Consider the following 21408-nt stretch of genomic DNA (forward strand, 5'->3'; position numbering starts at 1 on the left):
TCATGGAAACAAATGTGAAGATCATGGATAAGAAAAAATGTGAAAATAGTTGGGGATCTGAGTTCTCAGCTGCACAGATGATGTGTGTATATGGCGATGGAGGAACCTGTGATGTATGTAAACTTTAAAAAAAATTTTTTTATAATAATAATAATATTAGTAATTAACAAATAAAATAAATATATCTATAGAATAATAAATTCATTATTATTTTGATTTATTTAACACTTTACAATGCATGAAGCAGTCTCAATGTGCTGAAGAGAGTCCTTGTTTTTTTAACAGGGGGATTCAGGAGGTCCTTTGGTTTGTGGAGACACTGCAGTTGGTGTCACATCTTTCGGTGACATTCATGAATGTAATTCACGTGAATATCCTGAAGTTTATACGAAGATTTCAGCATTTCTTCCATGGATCAAAAACATAATTAGCAATAATTGACTTAAACAATAAAAAAGATGTGTAGTACTAGTTCTCAATCAAATATGTTTCCAAATGTTTAACAGATTTTCTCCCACATCTTGTTCTAATAAAACTATCAAGACAAGTCAAATGGTCCTCAATTTTATAACCTCATGAAATTGCAGTAACAGTAAAAGTTTATTTTCAGATTTTTCAGATCTTGCACTGATAAAGAGCATTATTGGATATGTTAATTGAATTAATTGCCGGGGAAATGGGGTGATTTTGCTTTTTTAAAGTTAAGTTAATTTGCCCTCAAAACTTCTTTCTATAAACATAATATACACTGCAATATATATAAATATGTACTGTGCGCTTTCATCTCAATAACAAAATAAACAAATTATCCTGAACACTGTATAATCATTTGTGTCTTGTGTCATAAAGCAGAAAACATAAACTCGGGAAACATAATATCATGAAGGAAATGCAGATTCACATCTGTACAGTAGAGGGCGCCGCTCAAACAAACCTTTCAGCTGTGCTGCCATTGCAAAAGAATAAGAGGCAAAACAAAAACAAAAATTACTTTAGCAATTAAAAAAAAAAGGGGTGGGGGGGATTTGGATTTGTTGAATTGGAACAACAAAAGTCAGCAGCAAAGAAACTGTATAATAAAGTGAGATTAAGTACATACATTACATTTATCAATTTAACATATTTAATTAATGCATTTTTGCATAATATTCTGAGTTTGCTTTTCACTGTTTTTATTCATTTTGAGGAATACTGAATCTGTTTTTGTTCAAGTGAGATGAGTAAATGCATGCTCACATTGGTCTAGGGAGACCGGGGACAGTTGCAACAGGGGATGGTTGCAACATGTCATTTTTCTCCAATCAGAAACAAGCTAGAGTGATGACACTCATACTGTATGCACAGTTAGACCCTCCCCCCACCAAGAAGACAGTAGACATATTCAAACAACAAAACTTGTTTTGGAGGTATGAAAGTACATTTGTTCCATGAGATGTGTTTTTGTCATACTGTCCTGACATTTTGTATGAATTAATCAAAACTTAGTTTGAATTATTGTTTTGTTGACTTCTAAGTGACATGGGTCAAAGTCAGTGTGTCTAGCAGGCATATGATGTTCTGGCATGGCTGATAGGGTCGGGGACGGTTGCAACAAGTTATAAATTGCATGTTTAATAAAAGTTTGTTGCATTGCAAATTGTTCAGTTCTTCCTGTCTGACACTGAAATATGGAGAGATTGAATAGCATCTGTAACACTTGGACTCTGAATCTATTTAGGCCTATGTTCTACACATAAACAAACAAAACTCAATAACTGTTATTTGATAAATCAGAATCAGAATCAGAATCAGAAAGAGCTTTATTGCCAAGTATGCTTGCGCATACGAGGAATTTGTCTTGGTGACAGTAGCTTCCAGTACACATACAATATAAAGTGACAAGACAAGTGACAAGTAACATAGGTATAAATAAAAAATAGAAAAAATAAAAATAAAATAAAAATAAAAGATTATAAATTATAAATATATATAAAGTTATAAGGTGCTATAATGAAATGTCTGAGGGAAGTATTGCACATGTTTGTTCCACAGTAGGGGAACATTTAAGTGTTCATGAGGTAGATGGCCTGGGGAAAGAAACTTTTCCTGTGTCTGGTTGTTTTGTTGACTAGGCTACATATGACTAGGCTACAATAATATGATTGTATAAATAAATAATACTATAATATTATAGTAGGCCTAAAACAGTTAATATTTTCAGAATTCTATGCTCATTGAGACAAAAAGCTAAAGTTAATTAGTGAAATTGAAGGTATTTTTAACATGTTGCAGCCGTCCCTGGGTTGGGGTCAGTTGCAACATCTGGCTTCTTCCAGTCAAATAAATACTGTGAACGATATGTCATATGTAATCATCTTTAAATGGTATGGGTAATTAGCAGACAGATGCAAGTTTAATATATACAAATTTGGTTGGTCTAGTCCAAATAGTCTCTGAGTAACTGAGAGAAATGCAAAAAGTGTTGCTTATTTGGAAAAGTAAGTTGTTGTTAATTTAAAAGTAATGTGTAACTTTAATAGTTACTTAATTTTATTTTTATTTTTTTATCAGATGTACTTGTAATGTGTTGCCCCCAAAACCCATAAGAACAAATCAAAACATTCAAATGAGCATTGCAACTGGCTGGGAAAATGCTGTAATTCTTGCTGATAAGATCTGCTCTTTTTTTAACCTTATTAGTTGAACATGATTGTACATTCTGATAAAAAAGCTGTTTCCTGTTGACAACATATGCAGCCCATGTCTTAAATGTATAATCTGATATGGATTTTCTGCCGAACTGTTGTTTTTAATACATTTTAAGGTATGTTCATTCTGTTTAGTAAATTTAACATCATGCTTGCCACAAGTGAGAGTATTTCATGTACAAATTCAACAGCAAATTTACTGTCCCTTACCGTTTTTTCATCTTGACAGAGAGTTGTGGAGCTTATGAGCTCAACTGCGGTTCTAGCCACATATCTGTTCAACCACATCCACCCAGGCCATGGTGAACTTTTTTTTTAAGTTAGTTACTTATTATTTTAGTTGCATGCACTATAGTACAGTTCTCAATTTCCATCTACATTTTCTGTTAGAATTTCAGTAATTTTATTTTATTTATTTATGCCATGTTATTAATTATCCACTTAGTCATGTCTACAGCTCACTTGAATTTGTTTGAGATCATTAGATGACATTGTGGTTCCATGGAAGCTGGTCTGCATAGTTCCCAGAAGCTCATTGTCTCCACCCACCCTTATATTTATACAGTGTTTTATCATGAGAGCTCACTGATCGCCGTCTTCATCATGACCATCATCATCATCTCTCTGCTCCTGCTGGCCTCTCTGCTGCCACACCTGACCTTCACTGGTGAGACTAACTGAACTGAATATTGATTCATCTAGTTAATAATGCAACTAACCCTATCTCTCTCTCTCTCTCTTTCTCTCTCTCAGCTCATGTGAATGTGGGTATAGTGAACGGCACAGAAGCCAAACCCCACTCCAGACCCTACATGGTTTCTATTCAGAAGAACTGGCTCCATAACTGCGGTGGATTCCTCATTTCTGATCAGTTTGTCTTGACTGCTGCACATTGCCGAAACAAGTACAGTCTATTGTTTGGAAATGTTTATCATGACATTTGACATAGGCTTCTATACTCTAAAAGAAAAGGCTGATTATATTGATAAAATCTATTTGATATTAACAGACTGGAGAATTTGACAGTTGTGGTTGGTGCACATGACCTAAAAATCAAGACTGAGGGTTCGGTCCGCATCGGAGTAAAGTCCTACCACAAGCATCCAGACTTTACCGTGGAACCTGTTATGAATGACATTATGCTTTTAAGGGTAACAATCTGTACTCATTTCAGTTCAAAATGATATCTGGTAACACTTTAGAATAATGGTCCATCATTAATAACTAAGCAGGAAGTAATGCAGGACTAACATTAACACTTCATCTACTAACTAATATAGAAACAAGCTTATCACTAAGTATTATCAAATTTAGGAGATAGTTCCTTATTAGGTAATCAATAATTAATCAGCCTCATAAATAACTATTAACTACTGACAAATTATGTCACATTATCACGTGTCTGAAACGTAATTAATCATCATTTTTACTCTGAATAGTCATAAAATGCATCACTAATTATTCGTGTTACCTAGTCACTATGCAGGAACTACTAATAATCTGGACCATTATTTCTAAAGTGAAAAAGATGTTTTAAACTGATCAATAGGCCATATTTTAACACAGCTGCAAATGATTTTATAATCTTACCTGAACAGTATTTAAAAACTTCCGCTAAGGAAAAAAATAGCCCACTACAACGTACAAAACTATTGACAACAAGACAAACACTTAAACAATATTAAAGTAATTAATACTGGGTCGTTTCCATAACAGTCAATAACTAAGACGCAAGATGGCGCCAGTTGCATTTGTGATAAGAGACATAAACAAACCTCGAATACAAGCAGCGTTGTGTTTTCCTTCTCTTCCCCTCTGACTCTTAATCAGTATTTAATTGTATTGCTTTCATGATATATGTCTCGGTCTTTATTGTTCCTGTTGTTATGTATTGTTATATATTTCTTGTTTTTTTGGCATAAACCCCCCCCCCCCAAAAAAAAAACGTTGTGATGGATGACGGACCGCTAAATACAACGACTGGCCAATCAAAACCAAGTATTACACAGAGTGCAGCGTCAGCTAAATCACTGCAATTGTACTCTATGTTGCAATTTGCACATTTATCTAATTATTTTGTATATCATTTTTAGAAGTGGTTAGTGTATGGGTGTGCAGGGGCTCAAAAATATCAGTAAAATGTACAAATAGCCAGCATTTATAAGATAAATATAAAGGATTCATGTTTCTAAAGCTTTGCATACGTAAATGCTTTTATTTAGATGCTGTCAATACATCAATATTTAAGCATATCTGAACCTCTACAAAGATGCATAAATACTTGATCAGAAAAGAAACCAGACAAACAAATCTCAACTAAAGGGAAACGATCTAAGACGGGTTACATCTGTTATGATAAAATAAAATAAAATAAAATAAAATAAAATTTGGAAAACCATCGTTCAGTATGATTAAATCTTTCTATGTGATTTTGTGCAACAGCTGGATAAAAAGGTCACACAAAATGAGAAAGTCAACTGGATTTCCATACCAATGAAAGAAGAGGACAATGAAGTGCGTTCTGTGTGCAGTGTTTCAGGCTGGGGAAGACTGAATAATGGCTCACTTAGCAGTCGTCTCATGGAGACAAACGTGAAGATCATAAATAACACAAATTGTGAAAATAAATGGGGAGAAAACAACTATACAGCTTCACAGATGATGTGTACATATGGCGATGGAGGAAGTTGCATCGTAAGTACAAGATCATCATCTGTCATTTAATCCAAACACTGACTGATATGAAGCCCGAAATTGTCTTTGTGTTTGCATTGTTAACAGGGGGATTCAGGAGGTCCTTTGGTTTGTGGAGACACTGCAGTGGGTGTCACATCCTTCGGAGACCCAGATCTCTGTAATTCACTTAAACTACCTGAAGTTTATATGAAGGTTTCAGCATTTCTTCCATGGATACACAAGTTTATTGGAAAAGTTTATTAAAATGTTCTTGATTTTGTCTCGAATGTCTCCAAATTGTTTCAATAAATGCATCATATCAATCATCCATGAGTCAAGTGGCTTTTTTTTAATCTAGCCCTATTTTAATTTTTTTGTATCACATTTATAGATTACAGATAGAATATTTTCAGTAGGCAAAATGCTCTGCCCACAATGGTTTACGCAATATATTGTGAAGTTTTACCACATCCGCCTTGAACACTGTGAAACTGCTCTGCCTTCACAGCACAAACCATCTTTGATTGGGACAGAATTGTAAAGCAAGAATTCACTGGAACTTTGCAGATTATGAGATCTTCACAATAATTGATTGAACATCTGCTTTATATTCTGAGTTCAATACAAGTTAAGCTCATTCGATAGCAGTTGTTATTGTTGATTATCACAAAATATAATATGAATACACATAATGAAAGTGAATCCATACATGTTAAAATACTCACTTTTTCAATAGTGTAGCCCACAAGAGACAAACAACACAATTTTAGTGAGAAAATGTTCTTTTTTTTTTTACAACTTTGCCACAATGACAATGGTGTTAACACTTAAGTGACTGTAAAATGATGAACTTTAGTATTAAACCACTTTACAGCTCAAATCATACAACAGTTTCATCAGAATAGTTAATGCTTTTATAAAATTACAGGATTCACATTTCTGCTTTTAAAACCTCCAAAAATGGACCCCATTCACATCCATTATGTGCCTCACCGTAACATTTTTGTTTTGTTTTTGCTTTTCAAAATAAAACAAGTCGATTTATGCTGTTGATTTATCTTAACTATTGAAAAATGTATATTATGTAATCAGTGTTGGGCAAGCTACTTGGAAAATGTAGTGAGCTAAGCTAGCAGTTACTCTACATTAAATGAAGCTTCACTACACTGAAGCTACCACCCTGGAAAATGTAACAAGCTAAGCTACAGGAACATGGCAAAAGTAGTTCACTACATCTAAGCTATTTTTTTAAATTACATTTTTATATTGAACCAACTTCATTCCAAATCAATGCTATCTCAGTGATCAATAAAACTGTAAGTTCAACAGATAGGCAAGCATAATTGTTCAGTTCAATTGTTTATTCAACAACTGCTCCAAACCAATTTGGCAACAAAAACAAACAAACAAAAAACGTGATCCACATAATAACAAAACCAGGTGTCGAGAGTGTGCGTGTATTCATCTGTAGCCTATGTGTAGCCTACGTATGCATATGCACAACATGTTTGCCTGGGTATGCATCAAGGTTATTTTCGTAAACGAAAACTGAAACTAAGACTAAAACTATTGGTCAAAAAACATTTTCGTAAACTGAAATAAAATAGAAATTTCAACATTAATGAAAAACTAAAACTAAACGAAACTAACAACAATTACTGAAAAAATAACTGAAACAAAATAATAATTCGCAAAAATAAATAATCGTTTTCGTAATTAATAAGCTCTCCTAAATAAGCCTACCGGAAAATCACTTTTTCCCACTGTGCTACTTTATTTTTCAATGTATGACCGTTGCGCTTGAGTCTCGCGTCTTCTGCAGCATCACGTGCATGACACGACGCTCAAGTTAAAATAAGTTCAACTTTTGACCCCACTGTGCCTCTCTTTTTCCCCACTGAAAAACGATTTTTTCCGTTTTTCAAAGCAAAACCGACTGTGTGAACAAGCCCTAAGAAGCAGAAAGGCCCAATTTCCACCTCATGCAAATGCAGCTGTACCTTAATTCCAGGTATAAGAAGATAACCATCTCATGTGAAACTAGCCTAAGATAGGCCTATACCACACATATTAGACAAGATACCACACTGAGCAGAAAACGGAAAAAACAAATAGCATGTCTATAGCCCAGAAATAGACGTAGGCTATTTGTCAGAGTAGAAGTATACTAAATGTCTGGTCTGAAGAGAACATTTGAATATGTGTACAACTATGATTATATGATTTTAAACGATGCAATAGACAGAAAGCATAAATGGATCAATACAAGAATAATGTTTGAAAGGATATAATTGAAATAACCTTAAAGAATAATCATAATAATCATACGCACAATCCAAGATGGCGCCGCGGATGGCTGCCTCGGTGTTGAGCTCTCCAGTTGTTACACTGTTTTTGTTAGTTTGTCCTGTTTTATGTTTGTCATTCGCTATCAGTTATACCAGGGACGAACTGCTGAACATTCGGCAGTGCACACCAACTGATCACCAACCAGTTTTTGATTCTTCTGGCGTTTTGCGGAACATTGTCGTCGGTTGCGCCGCTGCACTGTGGAAACAGTATAAGACGCGCAGGCGTGGGAAGCGAGCCGGCACACTCGTGAAGCTCAGGCAGCGCGGATTCAGAACGGCGCTGCCTAGCATCCATCTGGCGAATGTCCGCTCTCTCCCTAACAAAATGGACGAACTACTTCTGCTCTCACGCAAAAACAAGGACTTTACCAACTCTGCTGCTCTGTGTTTCACGGAAACCTGGCTGAACGAAGCCATTCCGGACAGCGCGTTACATCTACCGGACTTTCAGCTGTTCAGAGCGGATCGCGATATGGAGTCAACGGGGAAAACGCGCGGTGGTGGGACATGCTTTTACATCAACAGAAGGTGGTGTACTGATGTAACTGTGTTAAGGAAAATGTGCTGTCCTGATGTGGAAGTGCTTTTCATTAACTGTAAGCCGTTCTACTCGCCGCGGGAGTTTTCCTCGCTCGTTCTCATCAGTGTTTACATTCCACCGCAAGCACACGTGAGTACGGCGCTGCAACAGCTGGCTGATCTGATCACAGAAACAGAACAACGACACCCGGACTCTGTTCTTATCATTCTCGGAGACTTTAATCAGGCAAAACTCACACGTGAACTTCCTAAATTCAAACAGCACATTACATGCCCCACCAGAGACAATAATATTTTGGACCATTGCTACACCACAACAAAGGATGCATATCGCTCCGTCGCCAGAGCAGCTCTAGGACTTTCCGATCACTGCCTGGTTCATCTTCTACCAACTTACAGGCAAAAACTTAAAACTGCTAAGCCAGTAATAAGGACTGTAAAGAGATGGACCAACGACACAGAGCAGGTCTTACAAGCCTGTTTTGAATGCACTGACTGGAGTGTTTTTGAAGCTGCTGCCAGCGATCTGGACGAGCTCACAGAGACTGTAACATCATACATCAGTTTCTGTGAGGATTTATGCATCCCTACCAGGACTTACTTATCATTCAACAATGATAAACCATGGTTCACACCAAAACTCAGACAGCTTCGTCAGGTCAAAGAAGATGCCTACAGGAGTGGGGATAGGATCTTGTATAATCAGGCCAGGAACACATTGACAAAGGAGATTGAAGTGGCTAAGAAGAGCTATGCCAAAAAGCTGGAAAACCAGTTTTCCTCCAACGACCCTGCATCAGTGTGGAAAGGTCTGAAAGACATTACCAACTACAAGACACCATCCCCCAGCATCGACAGCAACAAGCATCTTGCGAACGAGCTGAATGTCTTTTACTGTAGATTTGAGACCCCCGATCAGACACCCCATACCCGCCCTGACCATCTCTCTACACAGCCATCAACACCTCCAGCCATCCCCCTCCCCTCCCCCCCTGCACTTCAGATCAGTGAGGATAATGTGCGTCAGATCTTCAGGAAACAGAAGAGAAGGAAAGCACCAGGCCCAGACGGTGTTTCACCAGCCTGTCTGAAAACCTGCGCTGACCAGCTGGCCTCTATCTTCTCACTGATCTTCAACAGATCACTGGAGCAGTGCAAAGTCCCTTTCTGCTTTAAACGCTCCACCATCATCCCAATCCCGAAGAAACCAAAGATCACAGGACTCAATGACTACAGACTTGTTGCCTTAACATCTGTGGCCATGAAGTCATTCGAAAGACTGGTGTTAGCATATCTGAAGGACATCACTGGACCCTTGCTGGACCCCCTGCAGTTTGCCTACAGAGCAAACCGGTCTGTGGATGATGTGGTCAATATGGGACTGCATTACACCCTACAACATCTGGACAAACCAGGGACCTATGCAAGGATTCTGTTCGTGGACTTTAGTTCTGCCTTCAACACCATCGTCCCATCACTGCTCCAGACCAAACTGACCCAGCTCTCTGTCCCTAGCTCCATCTGTCAATGGATCACCAGCTTTCTGACAGACAGACAACAGCTAGTCAGAATGGGCAAAATCACGTCCGACAGCCGCACCATCAGCACCGGTGCTCCACAGGGATGTGTTCTCTCACCACTGCTCTTCTCCCTGTACACAAATGACTGCACCTCTAAAGACACCTCTGTCAAGCTCCTGAAGTTTGCGGACGACACTACTGTTATCGGACTCATCCGGAACGGTGACGAGTCTGCGTACAGACAGGAGGTGGAGCAGCTGGCTCTTTGGTGCAGTTATAACAACCTGGAGCTGAACACGCTCAAAACAGTGGAGATGATCGTGGACTTCAGGAGAAACCCCCCTGCACTCCCTTCACTCACCATCATGGACAGCACTGTGACTGCAGTAGAGTCATTCAGGTTCCTGGGCACCACCATCTCTCAGGATCTGAAGTGGGACACTCACATAGACTCTATTGTGAAGAAAGCCCAACAGAGACTGTACTTCCTGCGTCAGCTGAGGAAATTCAACCTGCCACAGGAGCTGCTCGTACAGTTCTACTCAGCTGTCATCCAGTCCATCCTCTGCACTTCCATCACCGTCTGGTTCGGCTCTGCTACCAAAACCGACCTCCGTAGACTACAGCGGATAGTTCGGACTGCTGAGCGAATCACTGGCACTACCCTTCCCACACTCAAAGTACTGCACTCATCCAGAGTGAGTAAAAGGGCTCGCAAAATCACTCTGGACCCGTCACACCCAGCACACTTTCTGTTTGAACTGTTACCGTCTGGTCGACGCTACAGAGCACCGAGCACAAAAACAACCAGACACAGGAAAAGTTTCTTTCCCCAGGCCATCTACCTCATGAACACTTAAATGTTCCCCTACTGTGGAACAAACATGTGCAATACTTCCCTCAGACATTTCATTATAGCACCTTATAACTTTATATATATTTATAATTTATAATCTTTTATTTTTATTTTATTTTTTATTTTTTCTATTTTTTATTTATACCTATGTTACTTGTCACTTGTCTTGTCACTTTATATTGTATGTGTACTGGAAGCTACTGTCACCAAGACAAATTCCTCGTATGCGCAAGCATACTTGGCAATAAAGCTCTTTCTGATTCTGATTCTGATTCTGATTCATATCTTTTTCTTATACACCACGTTTAACAAGATTTCATTTTTAATATTATTATATAATTTTTACTTTTTAGTTGCATTTGTTTGGTTCTTTGTTCATCCTCAAACAATTATTTAATTTGTATTATTGAAAGGTTTTCACAAGAGTTAAATGTAAACTGCAAACATTAAACTTTGCTGAAATGAAATGTCTTTAACTGGAAATGTTCTGTTAACTCTGCTAAACTATAATTACTAAAACTGAAACTGAAACTAAATATATAAAAACTAAATAGAAATGTGTTCACAAAATAAAAACTAAACTAAAACTAACAAAACCATTAATGAAACTAACTAAACTGAAATTTATAGGAAATTTGAAAAAGATATTAAAATAAAAACTAATATAGAATAACTATAATAAAAAAAAAAAAAAATTATAATAACCTTGGTATGCACAATTTAGACTTGGGCATATTTGCAGGACTAACTGTAAGTTCATTTATAACTCAACTCAGCTCAAACCACAGTAGCAAAATAATTAAGACCTGCTCCAAACAGTAGCCTACCAACATGGCAAAAAAAAAAATTACCACTAGATTCTGGCCAAGGCCCCTCTTTTGCAGGAAGTGTTATTGAACCCATCGTCAATACTACGGCAAATGTACAAATATATAAATAAAACATCTAGGTGAACATCAGATTATGTGGTCATGTTTGATACCAGCCAATCAGAAAGATTATAGAGATGCACCGATTACAATTTTCTAGGCCAATTCCGATTTTTCATTGAGTTTGACCCGCCGATACAGATTAACAGGGGACCTTGGCGAAGTGGGGGCCCCACAAAGATATATTGATAGCCTATATATTGATATAGATGGCGGTGTTGTGAGGGGCCCACCTCTTGGTTCTGTGACCGGGGCCTAACATCTGGTGCTATGCCCCTGCCCAAACTGATTTATAAAAAGTAGTTTAAATGGGTACATTTTCTATAAATATTTTTGAATCTTTCTGATTTCTGACATAGCCTACTCTAGTTCTTGTTAAAACACACTATAGTATGCAAATTATGCGCATTTTAGGCACTTTTAGTGTGAAATCATATTTATTTTGTCCATGAAAAGTGTGCTTTCACTTTAATTGAGCGTGAGCTCAATGGTGAATGAAAAATGACTCGGCGCCGAAACCCGAAACCCTCAGCTTCACTACTGCTCAGTGCTCAGCTCACGCGCTGCTCCTGCTCGCGGTGCGCGGTGTGTGAATGCACTTGAACATGCACGCCGAAAACAATTCGCGCTGCTCGCGGTTGCGGTCTGAAACGGCCGTAATTCACAAGATTTCCTACATGTGCGTTCCGTGTGCACGTGTGATGCTGATGTTGCGCGATGTTAATCATGCGGCGCCCGAGTTGAGCTTGTGCTTCAGAAAATGTAGCTTCAGCTTGTGTGGACGCTACCGCACTACTTGATCAACAAAAGAGCTTTGCTACTGAAAAGCTATTTGATTCAGAAAACAGCGACGCTACCACCACGCTATTGAGAAATGTAGTTAAGCTAGTAACGTCACTACTTGTAGCGACGCTACTGCCCAACACTGTATGTAATACATAATGCATTTTATGTAATAAAGCTACATTTACAAAAATCGGTTACACTTTATTTTAAAGGCACAATATGTATTTTTTTTTGCTTTAAAAATAGCAAAAATCACTATATCTATGTTATATTTTTTTTTTTAGTTGTGTACTTACATTATCCCGACTGTTTCCAACAACTTTCAAACCAGGAGAAATTTTAATTTAATTTTTAGACACGGCACGTTTCTTTATTTCCGTTTTGTCACAGTCAATGGCGTCATATCCGCGTTGTCCCTGGTTTCCGCTTGTACTGCCATGGTAACCAGAGCTATGAACCAGAGCCCTCTGATAGTAACCAAGACGACAGACGTGGACCACTGTAGTTCGCAATGTCTATCTGCACGCTGTTGTTATTTCGTTCAAACATTATGGACCATGGCAAGCAGACTTTGGATAAAAAAGGAGAACTAAACTGAGAATCAATTTCAGCGCGGTGTTTTCGAGATGCCTAGAGCTCCCATAGACAGTATATAAACGAGAGCTCCACGTCCGAGACTTCGACCGCTTCTACATGTACTTTATTAAACAGGTGAGCACATTTACATAAAACTAATCAATGTTATATAGTTCAACAATGATAAAATGTTAGAATATGATCTGTATGTTATTCTAATGTTGATCTAGCTTACTGCTAGTCTCATACAGACAAACTAACACATACATTTCAACACATTCAAATGCAGTTTAGTGTGATAGTGTAATGGTAGACCAAGTGAAACAACGCTGCGTTACCTCACAAGTTTAATTTGTCTAATAAACTGACCTGTGACTGTGAGTAGTAATTCTGCACTTGCGTGTAGTTCGGTAGAATGAGATGTCCATTCCTTTTATATCCGCGGGAGCTCGCGTCGCGTGTGGAGCTGATAGCTGTCTCTTAGCAACCTCGAACTGCTTCATATCACAGTCATGATAAAAGCATCAATGTATTCAGTCATCCATAAACATTATTAGATCGGTCGGCTTGACGTTGAGACAAGATCCATAATTCTTAGCAAATGTTGCGTCATCAAACTACGCCTTTGTTATTGTAAATATGTTAGCGACCCCTAGTGGAGAAAAAATTCCATAGTGTACGTTTAAGGTGTCATTGTTACAGTGTAATTATATATTTAAGTACTGTGTAATATTAAGTAACCACTGTACATGTACTTACTATAGGGTTAGGATTAGGATTTGGTTGAGGGTTAGTTGTATGTAATTATGCATAATTTACTGTTATTACTATGGTAAGTACATGTAACATATGTAACAAAGACACTGTAAAATAAAGTGTTACCCGAAAATCTAATTCAGTTTCAGAGTTTATAGGAGGTTAAACAAATAAAAAAATTTGGATTCATTCACCTGTTCTATCAATTAAGTATTCCTTTGGTATTTAAGCCCAGTGTTTTCTGTGTTCATTGTTCGGTGTCGTCAATATTTGATTGTGGTTGTGTGCTCCAGTGTTCCCTGTTGGATTTATTATTAAATACTATTCTATTTCCCTGATCTCCTGTATTCGTGTGATTTGTACAACCAGATCGTGACAGAACACCAAACCTAAACAGAAGTTAATTCACCATGGACCTTCCCACCGTTCAATTGTTGTGCCTGGAGCAGGAAGACCACAGGAAAGCCACACTCGGGATTTCATCCAGCTAGCATGCCAAACAAACTAGCCGGACCGCTCACTCTGTGTCTTTTACATCACCACCCTGAGCGAGTGGTCCAAAAGAGGATTTTGCTGCATTCGTGGAGTGGATGCTGGTGAACAACAACTCACCATTCACAATCGGCACCGCAGACAAGGGAGACCAGCCTGCCGCGATGCACGAGCCTGAACCTGAGGAGAGGACAGGAGAGGACATCTCCCCAGAGCCTGAGCCCTTTCGAGTCTGACCAGGTGCGCAAGCCGGCAACACCGCGGATCGCCGAGGGAGGGCTTGTTGAGTTCAGAGCATGGGAAGATAGCCCCGTCCACTTCCCCACCGCTGAGTGTGAGTACGAACTGGCCTCTGGAAGTTATTTTGATGAACTGAAGGACATTTTTGAGGAGGTTTTAATAGACTTTTTTGAGGAGATTATTCCTAGTTCCCCTGTATCTCCAGCACTTCCTGTATCTTTCAGCAGTTCCAAGTTTCTCCAGCGTCCCCTGTATTCCCTGAATTCCCGCCCCAGGCTCCCTCTCCCACCTCCTCAATCAGCCAGTTCCTCAGCCCCTCCTCCGCTGCTGTCCTTCAGCCCCTCGACATCTCCCACGTGCTGTAAAGATCTGCCAAGTGTCTTCAGGCCACCGGCTCCATCCAGCACAGAGGAACCCCTGTCTCCGACTCCAGCCTCTGTGCCCATCGCTCCACCTGGGCTCCTCCCTCCCTCGGCTCCACCGGAGATCATCGGCCATACGGCTTCTCTGGGCTCCCTTGTCCCTCCGGCTCTGCTTCAAGGTTTGTATTGTGCGTTCAGAGATGCTCCTCTTCTCGGTTGCCTCTCTATCAGCTTGAACCAGTTGTCATTCTCCTCTGATCTCTGGCATCAATAAGGCATTTTCGCCCACAGAACTGCTGCTCACTGGATATGTCTCTAACCATTCTCTGTAAACTCTAGAGATAGCTGTGAGTGAAAATCCAAGTAGATCAGCAGTTTCTGAAATACTCAACAACCAGGCCACGTTCAACGTCACTTTAATCACCCTTTTTCTTCATCCTGATGCCCAACTTCAGCAGATCGTCTTGACCATGTAAACATGCCAAAATGCATTGAGTCGCTGCCATGTGTGATAGACTGATTATTAGATAATTGCGTTAATAGAAAGTTGAACAGGTGTACTTAATATAGTGGCTGGTGACTGTGTATGTGTGTGTGTATTAGGGATGAGGAAATGAAGCCTCATGAATCACTGAGGCCTTCCCCTGACTGTTCCGGGAAAAGGTTCAAAGCTTCGAGAGTGTCGAGAACAGCGCCATCTGGTGCTTATTTCAAATAAAGCAGCCAGAAGCCTGTGTTAGAAGCTCTGGCAGATGAAGCAACCACAACACACTCTCAATGTTATGTGTACAAATAAAAGCCTTACATGTTTGTGTTTGATTTGTTCATTAAATAAATTCATTTTCCCATTAAAGTGTGACAATAAAATATAAGCTTATATGATTCAATAAGATTTAATGTAGTCTCTCTCTCTCTCTCTCTCTCTCTCTCTCTCTCTCTCTCTCTCTCTCTCTCTCTCTCTCTCTCTCTCTCTCTCCACACGCACACACACATAATGAATAAGGACTTTGTCTGATAGGATCATGTGTTATTAAATGTGCTTATGACACTTGTTACTGATGGTGCTTAGGTAACTGTAGGAATGACAGAAAGGTGATAAAGTTTTTAATTATTTTTATTAAGAAATGAAAGTTGTTTCACAGTGTTGGGGCTGAGTCTATTTCTCCTCTTAGACAGTACTTAGTAGACTTGTTTCTGCATTCTCCACTATTCAAGTGGATCTTCAGCTCTCTGTATGTTTGTCTCTGTAAGTCACCAAAAGTGCAAAGATTTTACAAAAACAAAAAGACACAACAACAACTAAAAATAATAGCCTAAGTAGTGACAAATACATTTTGGTTATTTAAATTTAATATATTGATTAACTTTCAAAGTACAAGACTCTCCTCACAAACCCATCAACCAGACTGAGGCAACAATGACTCGTTAAATACGATCTGGAGTTCGAGCCTTCTGACACCCAAAGCGAAACGCGCACGTGATTGGACAGAAAGTGAGGCTTCGTTTGTCGTCGATCACGTGACTCTAGTAAACCAATACGCACCCCGATACGGGGCTTCACTAGAAATTGTGTCGCTTGTGTGATACACGCATCGAAGCATCAGTGTCATATGTAACATCACTAGTGTGTATATGTATATGTGTATATGTATATATATGCATCTGAAATCGCATACTGTATAGGTACTACATTTGGTTTGATACTTATTTTGTGACTTAAAAAAGTATGTTCTATTTAGTATGAATGTGTATAGTATGAATAAAATTTGGACACACTACATCCACCACGTTGTCATTGTCATGTGACATACGTATGTCATTGCCACGTTGTCTTGGTCATGTGACATGTGACATACTCCGCCATATCAGTTGCGTCGCTTCACTTCCATTCAAAAACGGAATGGCCTCATGTGATAGTAAAGTGTCCATTGAATGCACACTTCAGAATCTCGCTGGAAGTAGTAGTAGGTCATCTGTTTTATGAATACTATGAATTCAGACATATTATTTGGTTGCATACTGCTTTTCGCCTATACTACATATTATGGAAGTAGGCATATTCGGACACAGCGAGTGTTTTGTCATGACAGCTCACTGATCCATCATCATCATCTCTCTGCTCCTGCTGGCCTCTCTGCTGCCACATCTGACCTTCACTGGTGAGACTAACTGAACTGAATATTGATCAATGTGTTGAATAATAATGCTAAGTGCCCTCATGGTCACAACCATATATAATTGCAATATTACATGGGGAGCACAAAAGTCATTTCACATAAATTCACTTAGGGCCATCTTGGTTACACCCTCAATTTCCAGTCATGCAAGTACGGTCATATAAACTTGAATGGAGAAAGTCTGAAAACTCTAAAACTGTTGGTGAATATTAGGAATAAATTCTGACAAAAAATGGTAAAGTAAATTCAGCTTTATAATCTAATTATTCACACCATCTGTAACTTTAATATGAGACTGCAAGGATTAACAAGAACAGTACCTTCTCATCATTGTGTTGCTCATACTACAATATGTTTTAATAAAGCAGGTGGAGGATGTTGCACCGTAAGTGTGATCCACACACTGACTGATATGAAGTCCAAAATTGTGCACTTTGTGTTTGCATTGTTAACAGGGGGATTCAGGAGGTCCTTTGGTTTGTGGAGACACTGCAGTTGGTGTCACATCCTTCAGAGACCCAGATCTCTGTAAAACTACCTGAAGTTTATATGATGGTTTCAGCATTTCTTCCATGGATCTCATTCGTTTATTGGAAATGTTTATTGACATTTACTTGGTTTTGTCTTGAATGTCTCCAAATTGTTTCAATAAATGCATAATATGTCAATCCTCCATGAGTCAAGTTTTGTTATCTGGCATTTGGTCACTGTAAATATACAGTAAAGGTCTATTTTATTTTTGTATCAAGTTTTTTTTTTAAGGGATAGTGTATTTCCTGTAGGCAAGATGCTCTGCCCACAATGTTTTACCACACGGATTCAGGATATTTTGCTAAATATTTCCTGCCCAAAACATGTACCTAGTGAAGGGGGTGGATTGGAATCCACTGCTGCTTCAATGTATATGTAATGAGTAATTATAATCAAGGTATTAATCAATATTTTCCTTCTAAATATCAAATGAGTTGAATAACTTCTCTGGAGATTTTACTTTGTTATAGATGTTACCAGTGTGATCACTGAAATGTTATTTGCATGTATTCTTTAATGTCAGTATTTGATATCTGAATGCAGTAACAGTGCTTGCTCATTTAGCCCGGCTTCCAGGAATGAAATAGGGACATGTTTTGTGTTTGAGAAAGGTCATCAACGTGTTGAAACAAATAGGGTTCATTGAAGTCTATAGTTTAAGGGACCATTTCTCAGTTAAAGCCTATATTTTCCATTTAGACTAAACTTTACCTATTTTTAACCTAAACTTTACCTATAGGACACCTATATCCTTGAGAGAAAGAACTTGTTATCGTGATGTTTTGAGATGAGACTCCTGTTTATAGTTAGAGCCTGGCCAAATCCAACCTTGGAAAAGCTGTGTGTCGCTGTGTGTGTTAGTCTACTTGGTTACAGGTTAAGGAACCACTGACATTATTGGAGATTGACTGAGTTGTTGTTCTGGACATGCTGGCGCCCATGCAACAACCCAAATCTGAGACCAGGAAGGTCACGACGTCCCTAACTTCAGGGTCCAAGTGTCAGCTGCATAATCGATGGAGATATGCTTCCGTTTATCTGTATATGTGTGGAAAATTACTATGTCTATCTATTTCTCAGCCAATGAGAATCATTCAACCTCTAAGCAATGACGTAGCTTAGACCTTGGTGAAGAGTATAACTGCTGTGATCTTTGTAACTATAAGCGGGGCGGCCTACAGACTCCTGTGTGAGTCTTGAAGCTGACTTCTGCTGATGAAACTGCAAACTATCTTCAGTAAAACTTTTCTTCAATTTATTATAATTCTGACTCCGGGTCTTCTTTCAAACATCTGGTCCTTGGGTCCTAAACTGTTACCCCCTAACACTAGAAATGGCAGCAAAAATTCAGAGAAAAATGCTCACATAAAGACTTTCAGTAAGACCTGATAGAAGGAACAAAGCATTTAAACATTTGACCTGAATATGCTAGAAGGATATTTTACACACAAAAATATTTTAGCATGTAGCATCAACATTTTATCATAGTGCAAATAAACTGCAATTCCCTAAACTCTTTTTCTTCATATATTTTATTTGTCAGTTTCCTTGCATTGATTATATGACTTGCGTTGGTCTTGGGTTGGTCTTGGGACCCTACATTCAAGAGAAAGAGGAACATGTGTTTGGTGGCTTCAACCAGCAAGCTTTTTACATCATTCAGAGTGGAAACTTCCAGGGTTACCAACTCTCAGGCTTTGAGCGTGAGACTCACGCAATTGACACTTTTCACACGCTCTCACGCCCAAGGTTTTTATAGTTTTGCATTTTTAAGTTAGTTTTAATTTAATATCGTTTTCAATTTAGCTTTTTTAAATTTTTATTTTGCAAACAGAACACTTCAAGTGTAGACCAAAGCAAGACGTTTAATTTAAGAAAAGTTTAATGTTTGCACAGATTACAGTTAACTCTTGTGCAGACATCTTGATAATAATGTTCAGTTGTAAGTCATTTATAAGTGGTTAGTTAATGATGAACTTATCATTTACAAAACATTCATAAATGATTGCCAAGTGATATACTAACATTTTATGTATGTTTTGTAAATTCTGTTACAAGTGATTAGTAAATGATTAACTAATTTACGAAATGTTCATTATTTTATGTATGTTTTGTATATTCAGTTGTAAGTCATTTACAATTGATTAGTTAATGATTAACTAATCATTTACAAAACATGAATATGCGGTTCATAAATGTTTAATAAATTATGTTTTTTTTTTTTTTTATGTATGTAGCAATTAGAGGGTGCAGAAAGTGTTGTAAATGCCTTGTATACACGTACAGATAATTTGTAACAGGTAAGTAACAGTGTTCAACACGATGTGTAAACGCATGAATAAATCATTTACAACACTTTCTGCATCCCCTATTCTAAAGTGTAAACTATTCATCACTTGTAAATGTGTTACACAAAGATCAACGAATCATATCTATGAATGATGTGTAACACATTTACAAGTGATGAATAGTTTACACTTTAGATTAGGGGATGCAGAAAGTGTTGTAAATGATGTACTCATATAGTTACACATCTATAACAGGTGTTGAGCACTGTAGTGTGCACTGCAGTGTAAGTGCTGACTGGTGAGGGAATAGACAGCTGTCTTCTCTGAAACACATGGAGTCTTTAACCACTGTGCATCTGACCTGAGCAAAACATTAAAAAAAAAAAAATTTTTTTAAAAACATTTATGAAATGCATAGTCATGGTTTGTAAATGATTAGTTAATCATTAACTAATCAAATGTAAATGATTTATAACTGAATCTACAAAATATACATAAAATAATTAACATATCACTTATTAATCATTTATGAATGCATAGTCATGTTTCGTAAATTATTAGTTAAACATTTACTAATCACTTATAAATGACTTGTAACAGAATTTACAAAACATACATAAAATGTTAGTATATCACTTGCTAATCATTTATGAATGTTTTGTAAATGATTAGTTCATCATTAACTAACCACTTATAAATGACTTACAACTGAACTTTATTATAAAGTGTTACCCTCATGGGTACTCAAGCTTATAAATCATACAGAATTATTTTATTTTTTTCCAAAATGTAAAAATGCATAAAGTTTTGTTTGATGGGTAGGTTTAGGGGTCGTGTTAGTGTAAGGAGACAGAATATACAATTTGTACAGTATAAAAAACATTATGTCTATGGAGAGTAGGGTTGGGTATTGGTTGGGTTTTATCCGATACCAGTACCTACTCTGTATTTTTCAAACGGTTCCGGTGCTTAAACGGTTCTTAAACCGGTACTTAAGAAAACGAAACCGCACACACTTTATCAAAAAAATAATACCTGTGTGTGTTTTCTGAAAAAGATTTTCTGATGTCTGATTAAATTAAAAATTGTGCTGATGTAGCCGAAAACACTTAAGTTAAGATCAAAATCTTGTCTTCTCATATTATTTATATATATTATATTACATATTATATATTATAGACTTTTACAAAACAGAGAAATATCTGACACTGAGCAGAAATATTTAACACACATAGTATAGCCTCATATAAATATACTTGATATACTTCATACTTGATATGCAAGATTTGCAGTTGCCATTAAAATACTAGACTTACCCGAAGAGGAACACTGCAGCTGAACTTGAACTTTAGTCAAGAGTGTCAGAGGTTTTGGGTTCTAATCCGCATTCGTATTTTTGTTTTTTTGTTTTTTTGGATTATGCTCATCAGTGGTTGTATATCAAGCAGGGACACTTTGTGTGCATTATATTTTGTGATTTCACCAGAACGAATAGATATGAGGCGCCGTCTAGGGCTTAAATCGAACTTCATTCACGCACACATAAAACGCTTGCATACACATATACTAAGTAGTCACACATACATACTGCTGAATGCTCCAACTATACGAAATGCACAACGTCACATCTAAAGTCGCTCA

General features: G+C 37.8%; 1 protein-coding gene across 2 annotated transcripts; it reads left to right on the forward strand.

Annotated features, from left to right (window-relative positions):
* Positions 1-2568: 2568 nt before the first annotated feature.
* Positions 2569-17595, forward strand: LOC309475906 (granzyme-like protein 2). Of its 2 annotated transcripts, XM_082138890.1 has the most exons (6): positions 2569-3354; positions 3441-3591; positions 3697-3838; positions 5130-5381; positions 5469-5643; positions 17580-17595. In XM_082138890.1, the coding sequence occupies exons 1-5, from the start codon at positions 3189-3191 to the stop codon at positions 5625-5627; spliced, it is 870 nt and encodes a 289-aa protein (XP_081995016.1). In that variant the 5' UTR covers positions 2569-3188; the 3' UTR covers positions 5628-5643; positions 17580-17595. The 2 variants fall into 2 exon arrangements, with proteins under 2 accessions (XP_081995016.1, XP_081995015.1); XM_082138889.1 differs by lacking the exon at positions 17580-17595 and having other exon boundaries at positions 2570-3354; positions 5469-5689.
* The last annotated feature ends 3813 nt before the right edge of the window (positions 17596-21408 follow it).

The sequence above is a fragment of the Leuciscus leuciscus genome (assembly GCF_965113295.1).
Source record: "Leuciscus leuciscus genome assembly, chromosome: 15".
In the NCBI taxonomy this organism is placed as follows: Eukaryota; Metazoa; Chordata; class Actinopteri; order Cypriniformes; family Leuciscidae; genus Leuciscus; species Leuciscus leuciscus.

Coding starts and splice junctions, on each gene's coding strand:
- LOC309475906 (XM_082138890.1), top strand. CDS start 3,189: ATGGAAGCTGGTCTGCATAGTTCCCAGAAGCTCATTGTCTCCACCCAC. Junction 3,839..5,129: donor ATGACATTATGCTTTTAAGG/GTAACAATCTGT, acceptor TTTGTGCAACAG/CTGGATAAAAAGGTCACACA. Junction 5,382..5,468: donor GCGATGGAGGAAGTTGCATC/GTAAGTACAAGA, acceptor CATTGTTAACAG/GGGGATTCAGGAGGTCCTTT.